An 18,120-nucleotide genomic window follows, 5' to 3' on the forward strand; every position below is an offset into this window, starting at 1 on the left:
AGTTAGCCGGGCATGGTGGCGCATGCCTGTAGTCCCAGCCACTGGGGAGGCTGAGGCAGGAGGATCGCTTGAGCCTAGGAGTTGGAGGTTGCTGTGAGCTAGGCTGACGCCATGGCACTCACTCTAGCCTGGGCCACAAAGCGAGACTCTGTCTCAAAAAAATATAAATATATATTTATTTATTTAAGAAATTGGGGGGTTCTCGCTCTGTCACCCATTTTGCAGTGGCACGATCATAGCTCACTGCAGCCTCCAGCTCTCCTGGGACTCCAAGAGAGACGCTTGTCTTCTTGCTCGTGGGCGGTCCCTCCCCCCAGCACCCCAGGCGGCGCCTGGCACGTGGCAGGTGCCCAGTGAACCATTGTCAGTGAATGAACAAAGAGGCTGTCGCCCGGCCTTTGGCAAAGCTTTAGAAGCAGAAGGAAATATCCCCAAGGAGTCTCACGGGGATCCCGGACAGGGAGGCAGAAGGAGGTGGGAGTGGGGCAGGGGCAAGGGCTGGGGTGTCCTCCAGTTGCTTAGTGACCTCACGGTCCCCCCCCCCCCAGTCCCCCAGTGCCTGGCGCTGGGCCGGCTCCGCGCACCTGCTCGGCCTTCAGGGTGAGCTCGATAAAGATTTGCTGCAGCTTCTCGTTGACGAAGTTGATGCAGAACTGCTCGAAGCCGTTTTTCTGCGGAGGGAAGAAAAGGGTCCTTCCCTCGGTGGGCTGACCCTGGAGGCCTCTGCGGCCGCGGGAGTCCCGGGGAGGCCAGGGTGGGGGCCCGCCAGGGGCAGGGGCCGCACCTGGAAGATCTCAAAGCCGTAGATGTCCAGCACGCCGATGCTGTACTCTTCCTGCGGCTTCTGCATTGCGCGGTTGATGGCCTGGGGTGTGGGTGGGGACAGGTCGGACCCCCAACCCCCTGCCCGCCACCCTCTAGATAGGCTCTCAGCCAAGGTCATGGGCGATGGCCCCGCCCCCCGGCCACCCACAGGAGAAACCCAAGTGTCAGCGCATCGGGGTCCAGACCAGGGAGCCGCTCTGCTGCTGAACCTCTTGGAGCCTCTATTTTCCCATCTTTACTTTTTTATTTTTTATTTTTTTGAGACAGAGTCTCGCTTTGTTGCCCAGACTAGAGTGAGTGCCGTGGCATCAGCCTAGCTCACAGCAACCTCAAACTCCTGGGCTCAACTGATCCTCCTGCCTCAGCCTCCCGAGTAGCTGGGACTACAGGTGCACAACACCGTGCCCGGCTACTTTTTTATTATTATTATTTTTTGTAGAAATGGGGTCTCACTATGTTGCCCAGCCTGATCTCGAACTTTTTTTTTTTTTTAAGATTAAAGAAATTGGTACACCTAAAACACTGAGAACATGCCCGGCACACACTAAGTGTTGTGTACGCATCCTGTTCCCTTCCACCCTCATTCTGTCCCTCACTTTGTCCTGTCGAAGGCCCTGCCGATGTCACTTAAATGCACCCCCGCCTTCCTGTCCACGCATCGCCTATCCCAGTCCCAGAGCCTGGGCCGCTCCAGCGACCTCCTCTTCCCAGACTAGATGTCCTCAAACTACAGCCTGCGGGCCACATGCCGGTGTTTTTGCCTGTTTTTTTTGAGACAGAGTCTCGCTTTGTTGCCCAGGCTAGAGTGAGTGCCGTGGCGTCAGCCTAGCTCACAGCAACCTCAAACTCCTGGGCTCAAGCGATCCTCCTGCCTCAGCCTCCCGAGTAGCTGGGACTACAGGCATTCGCCACCATGCCCGGCTAATTTTTTCTCTATATATTAGTTGGTCAATTAATTTCTTTCTATTTATAGTAGAGACAGGGTCTCGCTCTTGCTCAGGCTGGTTTCGAACTCCTGACCTCGAGCAATCCTCCCACCTCAGCCTCCCAGAGTGCTAGGATTACAGGCGTGAGCCACCGCGCCCGGCCCCGTTTGTTTTTTCACTTCAAAATAAGATACGTGCGGTGTGCATAGGAATTTGTTCATAGCTTTTTTTTTAAAACTATAGCCCGGCCCTCCAACGGCCTGAGGGGCAGTGAACTGGCCCCTGTTTAAAAAGTTTGAGGACCCCTGCCCCAGAGCCAGAAAGAGTCTCTAAATCTTCCCTCGCATCCACCCGCTGCCTTCTCCAAAAGCCCCTGGCGCCCAGGCGCGGGCGGGATTCTGGTGGCCCGGCCTGTCTCCCGCACTTGGCTGTGCATACAGCAGGTGCTCCATACGTGTCTGCCGCCCCAGAGCACCCACCCCGCGCTCCGGCCCCGGGCCCCACTCGCCTCCACAAGGAAGTCGAAGAGGCGGGAGTAGAGGCCCTTGGCCAGGGCGTCGCGGGTGTAGGCCGCCTGCTCCACGTTGAGGGTGACGTCGATGGACTCGCTGCGCCCGCCCCAGCGACTGTCCATCTTGCGGCTGGTCAGCTTCTCCTGCAGCCGCCCGCTGTCCACGCCCAGCAGGTAGGCGGGGAAGGCCAGGACTGCAGGGCCGGGGCGGGGAAGGCGCCGTGTGGGGACCTCCCTCCCTCCTCCTCTCGCCCCGTGGCGCTCGCGGCAGGGCCCTGGTGGCTTTCTCCCCCTCCCGGGACTGAAGGAGGAGGCAGCAGCGGTCCACACTCACGGTCCACACTCTCCACCCGCGCGTAATTCCCGTCTTCGCAGAAGCTGATGTTCCCCAGGTGCAAGATCCCCGCCACCAGCTGCAGGACCAGCTGCTGGACGTTGGGCGGGATCCCGATGACCTGCATGGCACCCTGTGGGCACGACGGGGACAGAGCCTGAGCCTCCAGTCCTGGCCTCCGCCCTGCCTCCGGGAGTCGGGCCTCCCGCCTCCCACACAGCATACACCTCCCCTGTCTCTCTCTCCCCCCCCCCCCCCGCTTGCTGTGTGACCTTGCGTGAGTGCCTGCACCTCTCTGGGCCTCGGTTTCCTGGTTTGTAACCGGGGAGGGTTCCCCGGGCTGAGGGTCTGGCTGGGGGCTGGAGTGGCGGCCGGTGCTCACCAGAGTCTCACCGAAGTCACTCCTGTCGTCGGTGCCGTCCACCTTGTAGGTGTCCGACTGGTTGAGGTAGTAATAGTAGTCGGGAGTCATGAGCCCCAGGTTCTGCCGCTGTTCGTGGGAGGCGCCTTCCAGCAGCTGGGGGGGGGGTGGGATGCTCATGCGCCTGGTGCCAACCTGGCACCGCCCGTGTGACCCCCCTCCCGGCCCTCCTTGTCGCCGCCTCCCCCCAGAGTCCCCTCCGCCTGGGCCCCACGGCCCCTTCCCCGCACCTGGTAGTAGATGTGGAAGTTCCTTTCGCTTTCATTCTGCATCACCACGCGGGACTTCTCCAGCAAGAAGTTGGAGATCTTGCCTCCATCCGGCTCCCCTCCTCGGCTGAACTGGATCTCGAAATACTTGCCCTGAGTCCGAGAGAACCCCGTCAGCCCCCTCCCCCAGCCCAGCTCCCAAGGGTGCAAGTGGGGGAAGGACTGGGGAGAGTTCTTTTTTTTTTTTTTTTTTTGAGACAGAGTCTTGCTTTGTTGCCCAGGCTAGAGTGAGTGCCGTGGCGTCAGCCTAGCTCACAGCAACCTCAAACTCCTGGGCTCAAGCGATCCTCCTGCCTCAGCCTCCCGAGTAGCTGGGACTACAGGCATGCGCCACCATGCCCGGCTAATTTTTTTCTATATATATTAGTTGGCCAATTAATTTCTTTCTATTTATAGTAGAGACGGGGTCTCGCTCTTGCTCAGGCTGGTTTTGAACTCCTGACCCCGAGCAATCCACCCACCTCAACCTCTCAGAGTGCTAGGATTACTGGCGTGAGCCACCGCGCCCGGCCTGGGGAGGGTTCTTATGTGTCTGGCCCCTCTTCCCCTCTTCCCATGTGACCTTGACTCTCTTTTCTCTCCCCATCTCCCACTTTTGGACGACTTGCCTTTCTCACCAGCTGCTACCCCTCGCCTGTGCTCAGGCTGTGTTCTGGGCCAGGAATGTCCTTTTTTCCCCTCTCTGATGCTCCAAGCCCTTACTCTGGGTACACAGCCCTGTGCCTGGCATATAGAAGCATCACTTGTTTGGAGACAGGGTTTCGCTTTGTCACCCAGGCTGGAGTGCAGTGGTACCATCATGGTTCACTGCAGCCTCCAACTCCTGGGCTCAAGCAATCCTCCCGCCTCAGCCTCCCGAGTAGCTGGCACTACAGGCATGAGACACCACAACTGGCTAATTTTTGTATCTATCTATCTATCTATCTATCTATCTATCTATCTATCTATCTATCTATCTATCTATCTATTTTTAGAGGTGGGGTCTCACTATGTTGCCCAGGCTGGTCTCAAATTCCTGGCTTCCAGTGATCCTCCCACTTAGGACTCCAAAAGTGCTGGGATTACTGGTGTGAGCCACCATGCCCGGCCAGAAACATCACACTTTTTTGGCCAGTTCTGCAGTCGTTTCACGGGCCTCCGTGTGTCTATGGGATGCTACTGGTCCCGATGATTCTGGGCGTCTCCCATATGCCGTCCCTGAGCCTAGAGCAAGAGCCCCACAGGTGCCTTCTCTGGCCTCTGACACCCTGTGGATTTTGCTTTGGCCAGAGGTTGAAGGGCAGGGAAGTTCCCTGTTTCTCCTGTCTGCTGCCTCCTCCAATAATGACACAAATTACATCATCGTGCTACACAATTAGACATCTGTAATATACACCGTGTTTCCCTGAAAATAAGACCTACCCATAAAATAAGACCTAGCAGGATTTCTAAGCGTTTGCGCAATAGAAGCCCTACCCCGAAAATAAGACCTAGTGATGGGCGTGGCTACGCAGCGCATCTGCACAACCCATGCATTTTGTCGCAGAGCGGTAAAAAGACCAGCAGCCCTTTTCATCTGCCCCATGAGAGCTCTACTGCTCAACAGGAGAGATTGGGGCCAATGGTTCTAAAGGAAATAGAGTCGCAAGAAATTCAGGATGGAATTCGGGGTCTGGAGAGTTATGATGATGTTCCAGAAGATGACGACTTAACTATATTTGAATAAATGTAGATTGTTGTACCGTACTTAAAAAAAAACACACACACACACATCCCCTGAAAATAAGCCCTAGGGTGTCTTCTTGAGGAAAAATAAATATAAGACCCTGTTTTATTTTCAGGGAAACATGGTAACATATGCCTATTTTATTGCACAATAAAATTGTATAAAATAAAGCATGCATTTTTGAGGTTCGTCTATGTTTTTGCATTTGAAAACAACACATATTATGTGATTGCATTTATAGATGAAGCTCTAGAACAGCTGAAACTAATCTATGGTGAACAAAACCAGGAGAAGGGTTGTTTCTGGCGTAAGTTGGGAGCAGAGATTGGCTAGGGAGGGATAAAAGGGAACTTTCTGGGGGGATTTTGATGCCCTGGATGTTGATAGGAGTTTGGGTTGCACAGGTGCATGCATTTGTTCAAACTCAGCGAATGGTCAACTTCCGGTGTAGCCTGCCCTCCATATCTGGGCCGTCCACGTCCACAAATTCAACTAATTGCATGCCAACAACATTTAAAAAACTCCATAAAAAATAATAATACAACAATAAAAATAATACAAATAAAAATACAGTATAATAACCATTCCATAGTATTTACCCTCAATTAGGTATTATAAGTATGTAGCGATGATTTAAAGTATATGGGAGGATATTCGAGGGTTATATGCAAATACTACGCTGTTTATATAAAGAATTGGAGCCTGCTTGGATTTTTGTGTCAGAAGGGAGTCCATACCCCACAGATACTGTGTATATTTTGCTATGTACAAAGAAATAAAAGAGAGCTGCACATTTATATTGGGCAATAATGAATAATCTCCATGCTAAAGTTTTTTGGGGAAAGGTATGGTATCTGCAGCTTACTTTGCAGTGCATCAAAAAATAATGTGAGTGAATGAATAGGCGGAAATCCATTACGGCAAGTATGGTAACATGGTAATGATAGACTCTAGGAGGTGAGCACACAGGTGTTCACTGTGCTATTGTTTCAACTTCTCTGTGTATTTGAAAATTTTTCTAATAAAATGTTGGGACACATCCTTAAAATACAATTATATTTTACAAAAAAAAATACAATTCAAAACTAATATTTTAGGGAAGCAAAAAAGTCTTGGTGTATGGAATTTATCAAGCCATTTCCATGTGCAGACATTGTACTGAAATCACTGAGGGCTATGAGATGGATACTAATGTCATCCCAATTTTAAGGATGAAGTTAAATTGATTTTTTTTTTTTTTGTCCAGGCCACACAGATAAACAGTGACACAACTGGACCATAAATCCAGATCTGTTTACCTATTCTGTCTTCCACGGGGCCTACCCAGCTCAGAACCTGACACAAAGAAGGAATGCATGAGGGAAGAAATTGGATCTGAAACGTAAACGGGAACAGATATAGCACGGTTCGGGGAGTATTTAAAATGTTACACAGAGGTGTCATGGCCTCCATTGTTCTGCCCATGGGGGACTCTTTTTTCAGACGGACCAGAAACAGGAAGTGAGTCTCCCATCCAGAAGCAAGTATTTCCTGCTGGATTATTTCCACAGGGCTCTTGTCCTGGCAATAAGGATGTGTGTGTGTGTGTGTGTGTGTGTGTGTGTGTGTGTGTGTGTGTGTGAGAGAGAGAGAGAGAGAGAGAGAGAGAGAGAGAGAGAGAGAGGGAGGGAGGGAGAGTATGGAGAGAGGGAGAGAAGAGAGAGAGAGAGGAGAGAGAGAGAGGGAGGGAGGGAGAGTGTGGAGAGAGAGAGAGATAAGAGGAGGGGAGAGAGAGAGAGAGAGAGAGAGAGAGAGAGAGAGAGAGAGAGAGAGAGAGAGAGAGAGAGAGAGAGAGAGACTCACGAAGCGGCTGGAATTGTTGTTGCGCACGGTCTTGGCGTTGCCGAAGGCCTCGAGCAGCGGGTTTGACTGCAGGATGATGTCTTTGACGTGCTGGGGGCAGAGGCGGGTGGGGTGGGGAGCGGTCAGGCTGGGCAGGGGTGGGTGGGGATGGGTGGTGGGGCTGAACTCCCGTGCACATGGGTGGGAGACCCAACCCGCCCTCCTCCTTTCCTCGCCTCACCTGGACTTTCTCTCCCCCGCCGGACACCTTGGAGATGTAGCCCATGATGTATTTCGCTGCCACCGTCTTCCCAGCTCCACTCTCTCCACTGGGGGTGGATGGAGGAAGGGCCCTTTTTAGTGCCTGACCATTATTCATTCAGTCATTCATTGAGCACCTACTGCGTACCAGGCACTATTCCAGATACTGGAGATACCATAGTGAACAAGACAGATAAAAATCCCTGCCCTCCTGCCCTCATGGAGCTGAAATTTAGAGGAAACAGATGGATAATAACAGAATGAATAAATAAAATATATCACGAGTCAGATGGTGACAAGGAAAGTAAAAATGGGGGGTGGGGGGAGGGCAGAGAGGGGCAGCAAGGCCCTGTGCGGATTGGGGGCTGCAGGCACAGCTCCCCGCAGGTGAGGGCGATGTGTCAGCAGGGGGCCGGGCAGCAGGTCCGTGTCCCCCCGCCTGGTACCTGATGATGACACACTGGTTCTCGCAGTCGATGAGCATGTTCCGGTACATGTTGTCCGTGAGGGCGTAGATGTGCGGGGGGTTCTCATACTGGGCCTGGCGGGGAGATCAGCTTTGAGCCCGGGGCGCGGGGGGTGCCGTGGGGTACTGGGGCTGGGTCCCCCATCCGGCCCCCCGGCCTCACCGCGCCCTGGTAGAGGTCGATCTCGCGGTCAGTGAAGTAGGGCATCTGCTTGAAGGGGTTTACAGAGATGAGCACCGAGCCGATGTAGGTCTGGGAGGTGGTTAAGGTGTCCTGGTTGGATTTCCCTCCCTGGGACCTCTGCCCCCTCATCCTGTTCCTCTGGGGCCCCCTAGAGTCCCATTGCTCAGAGGAAGAGGCAGGGTTACTCCCAGGCGCCTCAAGTCCCCGTGGACGGAGGGGGATGGGATTTGCAGCCCGCAGAGGGGTGACCACAGGGCAGAGTCATCAGTGGCAGCCACGGTGGCCCCCAACCAGAGCCCTGTGCTCCCTCCATCCGGCCCCCACCCCACCAGCCGCTGCCCTCACTGCCCACCCCTCCCTCTGCCCGGCCAGCCGGCCCTGCTCGGCCAGGATACGAAGATGTAGTCGTCCAGGAAGCGCTTGCGCAGGTTGGCCGAGATGGCGTCCTCGCTGATCTGGGGCAGCAGCACCATGTCGTCCACGCCGCTCTGCTTCACGTTGTGGCTCTGCCAGTGGAAGCGCTCCTTGCTGCCCTGCGGGCGGGCGGGGGCGGCGGGGTGGGGCTGAGTCCCGGCAGGGTCCCCAACCTCTGTCCCTCCTTCCCCGTCTCGGGGACACCAAGAGGCGGGCAAGGTCCGGCGCACACTCCCTGCCCCGACAGAAGGCCGGCTCAGACCTGTCCCCCAGCAGTCCCTGTGGGTCCCTCTGGTGTCCATCCCTCCACTCAGTGCGCCTGCTGCCCAGCCACGCGGGGTGCCAGGCTCGGCCGGGGCGCCTGCGCCCCCGCTAGTGTCCCCGGCAGCTGGGGAGGAGGGAGACGGGAAGGCTGGGTCGTTGGGGACGCGGCCCATTCTGCGTCTCACTTCCCCAGCTCCCCGCCCAGGCCCGGCCTGAGTCCCTGACCTCTCTGTGGCCTCTGACCCGCTGTGAGGTGGCCTGCTTCCTCCCACTCCTCCTCCTCCTCTCCTGCGGTGCTGCCACCCAGCCTGTCACTCTGAGCTCCTAAAGGCCATCATGTGACCGTGGCCTCTGCCCTCTTTGCCTTCCCATGACCCAGTTCCTTATCTGCACCGCCCACTCCCGGCCTAGTGCCCACTCCTGTCCACCCCAGTGTCCACTCCTGTCTACCCCAGTGTCCACCCCAGTGTCCACTCCAGTGTCCCTGCCGCCTCTGCCAAGGTCTCCTCTGCGCTCGGGTGCCTTTGCCTGGCCCCTCAGCAACCCCAGCACCTTCCCAGGCTCCCTCTTTCCTGTCTCGGTTCCCCCCTCTGTTTTTCATCAGCACAGCCACTTTACGCCCTGTAGAGGAGACTCAGGCATGGGCTCTTCCCCCACCCACAAAAAAAAAAACCCTCCTCCAGGAAGCCCGCCTGGAATGCTCTCTCCTTTTAGACTGATTGAATTCATTTAATGCCTTAAACACCCTGGCTCTCTCGGCTCACGCTGTCTCCTTTCAGTACACTCCTGCAAGGGAGGAGCACAGCAAACAGGGGGAAGGATGGCTGAAAGGACGGCCTTGCTAATAAACTATCTAACGGAGAAAAATAAACTACATAACACAAAGGAAGAGGAATAGACTCACAGCACGTAATCGCCATTTGAAGGGAAGGATCTCAACACAACTGCCCCTTTATTTGATCAACCACCTGTCGCTTAAATTGTTTTATCTAAGAGTTTGTTTTTTTTTTTTTTTTTAAGCAGCCTTGAAGAGCCCTGAACAGACAGGAGAGGTGCAAACTCTCTGCCCCAGTTCCTGCCAGAACCACATTTCAAGGACTCTGATAAGCTGGCCTCACAGAGTAAAAAGAAAAAGGGAAAAACCAGACACAGTTGCTTCAGCTATCTCCTGCTACCAGCTCACAACATTAACCATTTCTTTTTCTTTCTTTTTTTTTTTTTTTGAGACAGAGTCTCACTTTGTTGCCCAGGCTAGAGTGAGTGCTGTGGCGTCAGCCTCGCTCACGGCAACCTCAGACTCCTGGGCTCAAGCGATCCTCCTGCCTCAGCCTCCCGAGTAGCTGGGACTACAGGCATGTGCCACCATGCCCGGCTAATTTTTTCTATATATATTAGCTGGCCAATTAATTTCTTTCTATTTATAGTAGAGACGGTGTCTCGCTCTTGCTCAGGCTGGTTTTGAACACCTGACCTGGAGTAATCCTCCAGCCTCGGCCTCCGAGAGTGCTAGGATTACAGGCGTGAGCCACCAAGCTTGGCCCATTAACTGTTTCTTTATCCTTTTTCCCTGTAAAAACTCTGAGCCTCTCCTGATTGGAGCCCGATACATCCCTTTCCCCCGTCCTTCCTTTCGTGTGTCATGCCCTCTTCTCTCTCTTTCTCTCTCTTTTTTTTTTTTTTTTTGAGACATAGTCTCCTTCTGTCACCTAGGCTGGAGTGCCGTGGCGTCAGCCTAGCTCACTGCAACCTCAAATTCCTGGACTCAAGCGATCCTCCTGCCTCAGCCTCCCAGGAAGCTGAGACTACAGGTACATGCCACCCTGGCCGGCTAATTTTTTTCTATTTTTAATTGTTTGGCTAATTTCTTTCTATTTATAGTAGAGACGGGATCTCGCTCTTGCTCAGGCTGGTCTTGAACTCCTGACCTCGAGCGATCCTCCCACCTCGGCCTCCCAGAGTGCTGGGATTACAGGCATGAGCCACCACACCCAGCCCCTGAGAAGGGTTTTGATAGTGCAGGGACCAAGGACCTTGGCCCTCTAAAGGTTCTCTGAAAAGTCACTGACATGAGGCAGATTGATTAATAGGAAAAAAAGGCAGACAAATTTATTTCACGTGTCTACACGGGAGCCTTCAGAAGGATGACCCAAGTAGACAGGGAGATTGTCCGTTTTTTTTTTTTTTTGAGACAGAGTCTCACTTTGTTGTCCAGGCTAGAGTGAGTGCCGTGGCGTCAGCCTAGCTCACAGCAACCTCAAACTCCTGGGCTCCAGTGATCCTTCTGCCTCAGCCCCCCGAGTAGCTGGGACTACAGGCATGCGCCACCATGCCCGGCTAATTTTTTATATATATATCAGTTGGCCAATTAATTTCTTTCTATTTATAGTAGAGACGGGGTCTCGCTCTTGCTCAGGCTGGTTTTGAACTCCTGACCTCGAGCAATCCACCCGCCTCGGCCTCCCAAGAGCTAGGATTACAGGCGTGAGCCACCGCGCCCGGCCAGATTGTCCGTTTTTATGTGCAGGTTCAACACAGTAGGGAAAGTGTGTAGGAAGATGATTGGATGGGAAGAGGATGACGTAATGCTAACAGGCTGCGTGGGGGTCTCTGAGCATGCGTCCCTCTCTGAGCATGCGCCCCTCTCTGAGCATGCGTCCCTCTCTGAGCATGCGCCCCTTTCTTCTGAGTGTGGGGCAGGGCCCTCTCTGGTATGGTATGTGGGTCTGCAACCCAACAAAGTAGGTCAGATCATTTCTTTTCCTTTTTTTTTTGAGGCTAGAGTGCAGTGGCATCCTCACAGCTCACTGCAGCCTCCAACTCCTGGGCTCAAGGGATCCTCCTGCCTCAGCCTCCCGAGTACCTGGGGAGTACAGATGTGCACCCCCAACCCTGGCTAATTTTTACATTTTTGTAGTGATGGGGTCTCACTACATTGCCCAGGCTGGTCTCCTGCCTCCCAAAGTGCTGGGGTTGCAGGCGCGAGCCTCTCACCCAGCTGAAAACCGATTTATTCTCCTCAAACAGTTGACACCCGCTGCGTTTTCTGGGACTGTGACGACCACATAGGAAGGGAGATTTTAGTCTTGTCCAGATTTCGCCGAGAGGTCGGCATTTTGGAAGCTCTCATCGCTGAAGGTCAGGGTGCTGGTGGCCCGGAAGGTGGGGGGGAGGGGCTGCTGCGCTTACTGAGACACACCTGTGTACAGGTGCAAGCACGTGGAGGCTCCCCCGGAGCTTCTTGGTCCCCTGGCCTGGGCGCCTTTTCATATCTGCGCACACGGTTTATCGTAATGTCCGGATTACATGGAGTCCGGTGACCAGCGTGTTCCGTTGTCTGAAGATTTCATGTCCAGATTGAAGTTTTATTTATTTATTTATTTTTTGAGACAAGCTCTTGCTCTGTCACCCAGGCTAGAGTGCAGTGGCCTCATCATAGCTCCCTGCAGCCTTGAACTCCTGGGCTCAAGCGATCCTCCTGCCTCAGCCTCCCGAGTAGCTGGGACTACAGTCGTGCACCACCATGCCAGGCTGATTTAAATTTTTTTTTTTTTTTTTTTAGAGATGGGGGTCTTGCTATGTTGCCCAGGCTGGTCTTGAACTCTTGGCCTCAGGTGATCTTCCCACCTTGGCCTTCCAGAGTGCTGGGGTTACAGGCATGAACCATTGCAGCCTGGGTCACGTAGGGACTTAAGGGGACCCGAGGAGGTGTTTGTTACTAAAAGGGGGTGCTGGGAGGGGCACCATAAGAGCCGCAGATGCGTTGAGAAGGGGGCGAGGAACAAAGCTGTGGGGAGCAGCTTGGAGCACAGGGGCGAGGATGTCGCCAAGTGGGAGCCACCAGGGAGGCAGGAGGCAACCATCGAGTGCAGCCCAAAGAACATCCAAGCTCCTGCAGGCTCAGAGACGCCCCAGGAGGGGAGAGTGTTGGTGGCCTCAGGGTCAGAATTCGGATTGGGCAGTGAGGAGGTGTAGACAGGGGGTGAGGCCGGCTTTCAGACTATCTGGCTGAGAAGGGGAGGAGGGGAGGAGGCCGGGTGGGGGCGGGGAGAGGTGGGGGAGAGAGGGGAGCCTGCATTTCCTGTTTTCAGGTGGGGAGGCCAGAGTGTGTTGGTGAAGAGAGACGGGGAGAATTGGGGGCGACATGGTGTCATTCAAGGGCTCAGTGGGGCAGGGGGGGTGCTGGGGGTCCCGCTTCTTCCCTATGGGGGTACCTGGGGACGGCGGGGACAGGCTCAGCCCCATCCGTGGGTGGGGAGGACAGGAAGTGGCTTCTCCCTCTGAAGAGGTGCAGGGTGGGGACTGGATGGCAGCAGTGGTAAACAACAACAACAGGACGGCACACGAAAGTTAGCACGCTGCTCGCCCTTACTCAGGGCAAGGGCGCTGACTTCTGGTCTCTTTTCCTTTTTTTCCCCTGCAACCTCAAACTCTTGGGCTCAAGCGATCCTCCTGCCTCAGCCTCCCGAGTAGCTGGGACTATAGGTGCGCGTCACCACGCCTGGCTAATTTTTCTGGTTCTTATAGAGACGGGGTCTTGCTCTTGCTCAGGCTGGTCTTGAACTCATGGGGCCAAGTGATCCTCCCGCTCCGGCCTCCTCAAGTGCTAGTGGTCTAAACGTTTGCCCTGAATGACTTCGTTTCATCCTCTCATCGCGGATGCTGAGGTCGGTCCTGTGGTTGGGTCCGTTTTAAAGAAGAGCAAACCACAGCACAGAGAGGTTAGGTGTGCTCCTCAGGGTCACACAGCAGCAACATGAAGGTGCAGGCAGAGAGGATCTTAGCGGGAGGACACACGAGATCGTCCCTCCCCAGCCCGACTGTCACTACTAGGTCCCTCTGGCTGAGCTGAGAACCAAGGCCACTTCCCCTTGCTGGGCTCGGAGGCCCTGAGGCCAGCCGCGTCTGTGTGGGCCCACCAGCCCGCCTGGCTCCCCTGGGTCTGAGAACTTGGTTCCTCTTCCTGTCCTTCCCCTTTTTCCTCATCCGGCTGTGTGGCTCTCTCCTTCTGTGGCACCTACCATTTTCTCCCTTCTGCCCTGCCCAGGCCCCCAGCCACTCCAAGCTCCGGCCGATCATAAAAATCACAGGGTGGCCAGGTGCGCGCGGTGGCTCATGCTTGTAATCCCAGCACTTTGGGAGGCCGAGGCAGGAGGATCGCTTGAGCCCAGGAGTTGGAGGCTGCGGGGAGCTATGATGACACCACGGCACTCCAACCTCGGTGACAGAGTGAGACTCTATGTCAAAAAAAAAAAAAATAATAAAAATAAAAAAAATTATGGGGTTTTGCATGGAAAGGAAAGAGAGGCAGTTTTGCTCAAGTTAGCGCCGTGTGGGGGAAGACAGCCAAGAATTTTGGCATGGAATGGATTGGGTTCCAGGCCTGACTTGATAGTTGACTGACTATGGGACTCCAGGGACTCCACTTCACTTCTCCTAGCCCCAGTTTCCCCATCTGTCAAATGGATTCTGTAATGATCTCCTCCGGGGGAGTCGCCGAGAGGCCGGGAAATGGCAGCCAGTGGCCCCCAAAACATTTCAGTGATCAGCGTTTGACAAAGGGCTTGGATAAAGGAGCTGATCAGTGCCTATTCGCTGAATAAATGAATGAACGAATGAAGTACCGTTGGGATGAGGCTGCCCCTGCCCTGTCTCACAGGTGTCTCTCTCTCTCTCTCTGTGTCCCCCAAGTCTCCATGGGTCAAGTTGAAAATGTTTGTCCCAAAGTCCCTTCCTTGGGGGTGGGGTTGGGGGTGCAACGAAGAGCTTGTGGTCACAGTAGACCACAAGCCAAGTATGACTCAACCCGCTGGGGCTCTTGTGAAAGGCTGTCAGGGGCTTGAGGTGGCTGGGGTGCGAAGGAGGGGTAGCTTCTTCCTTCAGCTCTTCAGAGAGGTCTCCCTGCCCCAGGGCAGAAGGGGACAGTTTTCGTGGTGCTAAAGGAGGGAGCGGCTGTTTGTGGTCAAGGTGACGGCTTCTGTGGGGCTGGGGCCGTGCAGGCCCTGCAGTGCACGCTCTTCCCGAGCCCCAGCTGTGTGCATGGCGCTAGGCGGAGACCAGGCTTAGGGGGCCCAGGCCTGGACCCTGTCTTTGTGGGGTTCGGCGCCTCGCAAGTGGTGTCTCGAGTTGCCCAAAGGAGCAGTGAGCAGGGGTGGGGGGCTTCCTGGAGGAGGCAGGTCTTGCAACACGAACTTCCCGGCAGAGCTGGTGGTGACAGTGGGAACCATCGGCCAGGAGGTGCAAGTGAGGCTGGAGAAGTGGACCCGCCCGGGGCGTGTAGGGGATCAGCTCCTAACCCCGGGGCCTCTTATCTCGCAGAGGGCCAAGGTGGCTGTTAATAGGGTCACCTTGGGACCTTCATGGCGTTGGAGTCCTCTTCCACTTTGGGTCGTACGACCCTTGCTTAAGCTCTCTGCCTCAGTTTCCTCATTTGGGGAATGGGGACACGCAGGGTCGCAGAGCTCACGGGGCTGCTGTGTGGATTCAAAGAGACAAAGGTTTCCAGGCGTGGCTGCCCAGGGCCCCAGGGGTCAGGAGGAAGGGCTGGACGGACGGATGGACGGGGCGGCTTTTGCAATTAGCCTCAACTGCTCCTGGGCGGGGAAGGAGCAAGTGCCCAGACTGGGGAGAGCGACGAAATAGCCACTTCCTTCCTCCTCTGGGTCCGGGGAGCTGTGGCTGCCGGCAGAAGACGTGAGCCTGCAGCAGCCGCGGCTGAGGCAGCTGTCATCCCCGAGGCCCTGCCCCGTGCCCCCCGGGGGTGCCCGACCCCGCGCCCCAGCTCAGCCGGAATCCCAGGCCACACCCTGCATCTCTGCACTGTGCAGACGACGGCTGCACCCCCAAAGGCTCCCAGCATCACCCACTCTTTTGGGGGAGCCCTGGGGCTCAGTTTCTTCTGTGACTTGGCTGAGGGCCATTATCCAGCATGGCTGCGGGGGGGGGTGGCCCTTGTCTTTTTAGAGCTTCACGTGGAGTCGCTGGAGACTGCCAAGGGGCAGTCACCCCCTCCTCAAACATCCCCTTGCAGAGCTGGGGAACCCTGGCTTCGCGCCGTCTGCTTGTCCGGGAAGGGCCTCTGGGATGAGGTCCCCCCAGTCCCCAAGGCAGAAACCTGCCCGTCCCGACGCACGGCTGTCCTTAGCCTTTGCATGGATGAACCGCAGGTTTTCCTGAGTCTTCCTCCTAAGTCCCTCGCCTGGCCCTCCTCAAGGCCATCGCCTCTGGACCAAGCAGCCACACCCTGTTCTCCCCGCTTTGCGACTGTACCTTCGAAACTACCACCAACGGCCGGGCGCGGTGGCTCACACCTGTAATCCCAACACTCTGGGAGGCTGAGGCGGGAGGACTGCTTGAGGCCAGGAGTTGGAGACCAGCTGAGCAAGAGTGAGACCCTGTCTCTACTAAAAATAGAAAAAATTAGCCGGGCATGGTGGCGTATGCCTATGGTCCCAGCTACTTGGGAGGCTGAGGTAGGAGGATCGCTAGAGCCCAGGAGTTGGAGGTTGCTGTGAGCGAGGCTGACGCCACAGCACTCACTCTAGCCTGGGGAACAGAGTGAGACTCTGTCTCAAAAACAAAACAAAACAAAACAAAACAAAGCAATCAACCACCGTCACCCTGTTGTCACCACCATCGCCAACAAACAAGGGCAACCTTTTACCCCTTCCAGCCTCTCCAGCCCCCAACAAAGCCAAACAGAAACCAGTAAGAGCCTCAGTGCCGCCACCACTAGCCAAGACAAAGCAGAGACCATAACCAATCCCACCGTCACCCTCCCCTGCGACCTCGACCACCACCACCACCAACCCACAATCACCAACCCCCATCAACAAAACTAGGTCACACCTATAATCCCAGCACCCTGGGAGGCCGAAGTGAAAGGATTGCTTGAGACCAGGAGTTCAAGACCAGCCTGGGCAATATAGCAAGACCCCATCTCTACAAAAAATTAAAAAAATTAGGCAGCATGGTGGCTCACGCCTGTGGTCCCAGCTACTCGGGAGGCTGAGGCGGGAGGATCGCTTGAGCCCAGGAGTTGGAGGCTGCAGTGAGGTATGATCCCGCCACTGAACTCCAGCCTGGGTGACAGAGCAAGACCCTGTCTCAAAAAAGAAAAAAATGAAAAAGCCCCCCAAACCCTAAAACTAGCCATCAACAGCTACACACAAGTGACTGTCACTAGCAGCCCCATGACGCCATGTTCATCAGCCATTGCCCGTTCAAAAACCCAGCGCCGAATTGCTACCACCATCACTGATTGGTGATTCATTAATTGATGGTTAATTAATTGGTGATCGATTGATTAACTGGAGATTAATTAATTGGTTAATGTTACCAACAGTTAACTACCAACAGCAAATGAGCACTAACTACTACCAACGCCACCCGAATCCAAAGAACAGCGACCACTGACTGCCATCGTTCTACCTGCCGGTCGCCAAGTAGCCCCGACATTTCCAGTTGAAAACAACCAACCACCAATGAGCAGTGTTAAAACCCGGCTGTCACCAAAGACATCCGCCACCACCACCAACGCCCAGCAACCAACAGCGACGACGACCACCATCACAACCGATGACACCGACAACCCAACACACAACCACCCACAGCAACTCTGCGCGATGGCCAAGACCGTCACCTCCACCCATCCCTGTCCCTAAATGCAGCAATGCATGCACGCCCTTGGTAAGGGCAGCTGTCCCCTAGCGGGTGCCGGTTACATGCTCTGCAAAGGACGTTGCAGACGTGGTTTCATTGAATCCTTCAACGATCTTGAAGGATTGAAGCCTCCTGGAGGGGTGTGGTGGAGGCCAGGAGTCCTGGCCTCATAGAGGGGCTCTGCTCGCTTCCTGTCCCACCGGCCTCTTTCCACGCATTTGTTCCTTCCCGGGGCTGACCTGCCGGGTCCACTGCTGACTCGGCATTTACTCGGCTTCCTTAGGGAGGGGCTGCTTTTCTTTAAAGTAGCAAGCAGATCTCTTCCTGTGTTCCTCTGATCGAGATCTGCCCATCAGAGCGCCCGAGCCTCCCTGGCGTGGCTGGGAAGCGTTCCCACCCGCGCTCCGAGCTCCGGCCCGGTTGCCTGCCAGTCACCCAGAGGGGTCCTTGGCCGGGGACATGCTATTTACCGTTGGCTTTCTGCAAGCGGGAGACGGGACCTCTGCCTCTCGCCCCACCTCCCCGCCTCTGCCCCGGTTAGCTGTCCCTAACTGCAACTGCCAAGAGGCCTGCGATTGTCCCTGTCCCCGTCACACGCCTTGGCGGAGTGACGAGAAACGAAAGCCGAAGTGGTCTGTGGAGGCCCGAGGGTTGCTTCGGGTGGGGTTGATAGACGTGGCCCGGCTGCCTCTCGCGGTGCGGGCCTGACCCTGCGGGGGCCCCGTGCGGGGTGGGACCGTCTCCCCGACTTTGTCGCCCAGAGCCCTCAGCCTGCACCGGCATCGACGTCTCTGGCTTTGGTATTTTCCGCTGCCATCCCCGCGTGGATGACAGCCAGGGATGGCACCCAGGGCCACCATCTCCCGCCTCTGTGGCTGCTACAGCCACGGCCCCCATCACCCAGGCGGGCAGGCTGTCACCACACCCCTGCTGTCCAACCCAGAGTGCCCCGCAGAGCAACTTCCACGTCTAGGCTGACTCCCAAATATGCTGTCTGCCGGCACTGGGGCCAGGAGAGGGGAAGTGACTTGCCCAAGGCCACACCGGGAGGTGAGTCCCTC

The 18,120-nt window shown here is 55.6% G+C and overlaps 1 protein-coding gene across 1 annotated transcript in view; it reads right to left on the minus strand.

The window, feature by feature from the left end:
- Nucleotides 1-18,120, minus strand: part of MYO1F (myosin IF) — a 33,363-nt gene that overhangs the window by 14,773 nt on the left and 470 nt on the right. Inside the window, exons 2-12 of the mRNA XM_012790828.3 lie at nt 8,119-8,256; nt 7,703-7,792; nt 7,520-7,614; nt 7,054-7,141; nt 6,834-6,923; nt 3,248-3,379; nt 2,979-3,113; nt 2,597-2,729; nt 2,260-2,456; nt 785-865; nt 585-671 (exon numbers count right to left, since the gene is read on the minus strand). Of these exons, the coding sequence (XP_012646282.1) occupies nt 585-671; nt 785-865; nt 2,260-2,456; nt 2,597-2,729; nt 2,979-3,113; nt 3,248-3,379; nt 6,834-6,923; nt 7,054-7,141; nt 7,520-7,614; nt 7,703-7,792; nt 8,119-8,256 (1,266 nt within the window). The remainder of the gene's footprint in view (nt 1-584; nt 672-784; nt 866-2,259; nt 2,457-2,596; nt 2,730-2,978; nt 3,114-3,247; nt 3,380-6,833; nt 6,924-7,053; nt 7,142-7,519; nt 7,615-7,702; nt 7,793-8,118; nt 8,257-18,120) is intronic.

The sequence above is a fragment of the Microcebus murinus genome, chromosome 27 (assembly GCF_040939455.1).
Source record: "Microcebus murinus isolate Inina chromosome 27, M.murinus_Inina_mat1.0, whole genome shotgun sequence".
Lineage (NCBI taxonomy): Eukaryota > Metazoa > Chordata > Mammalia > Primates > Cheirogaleidae > Microcebus > Microcebus murinus.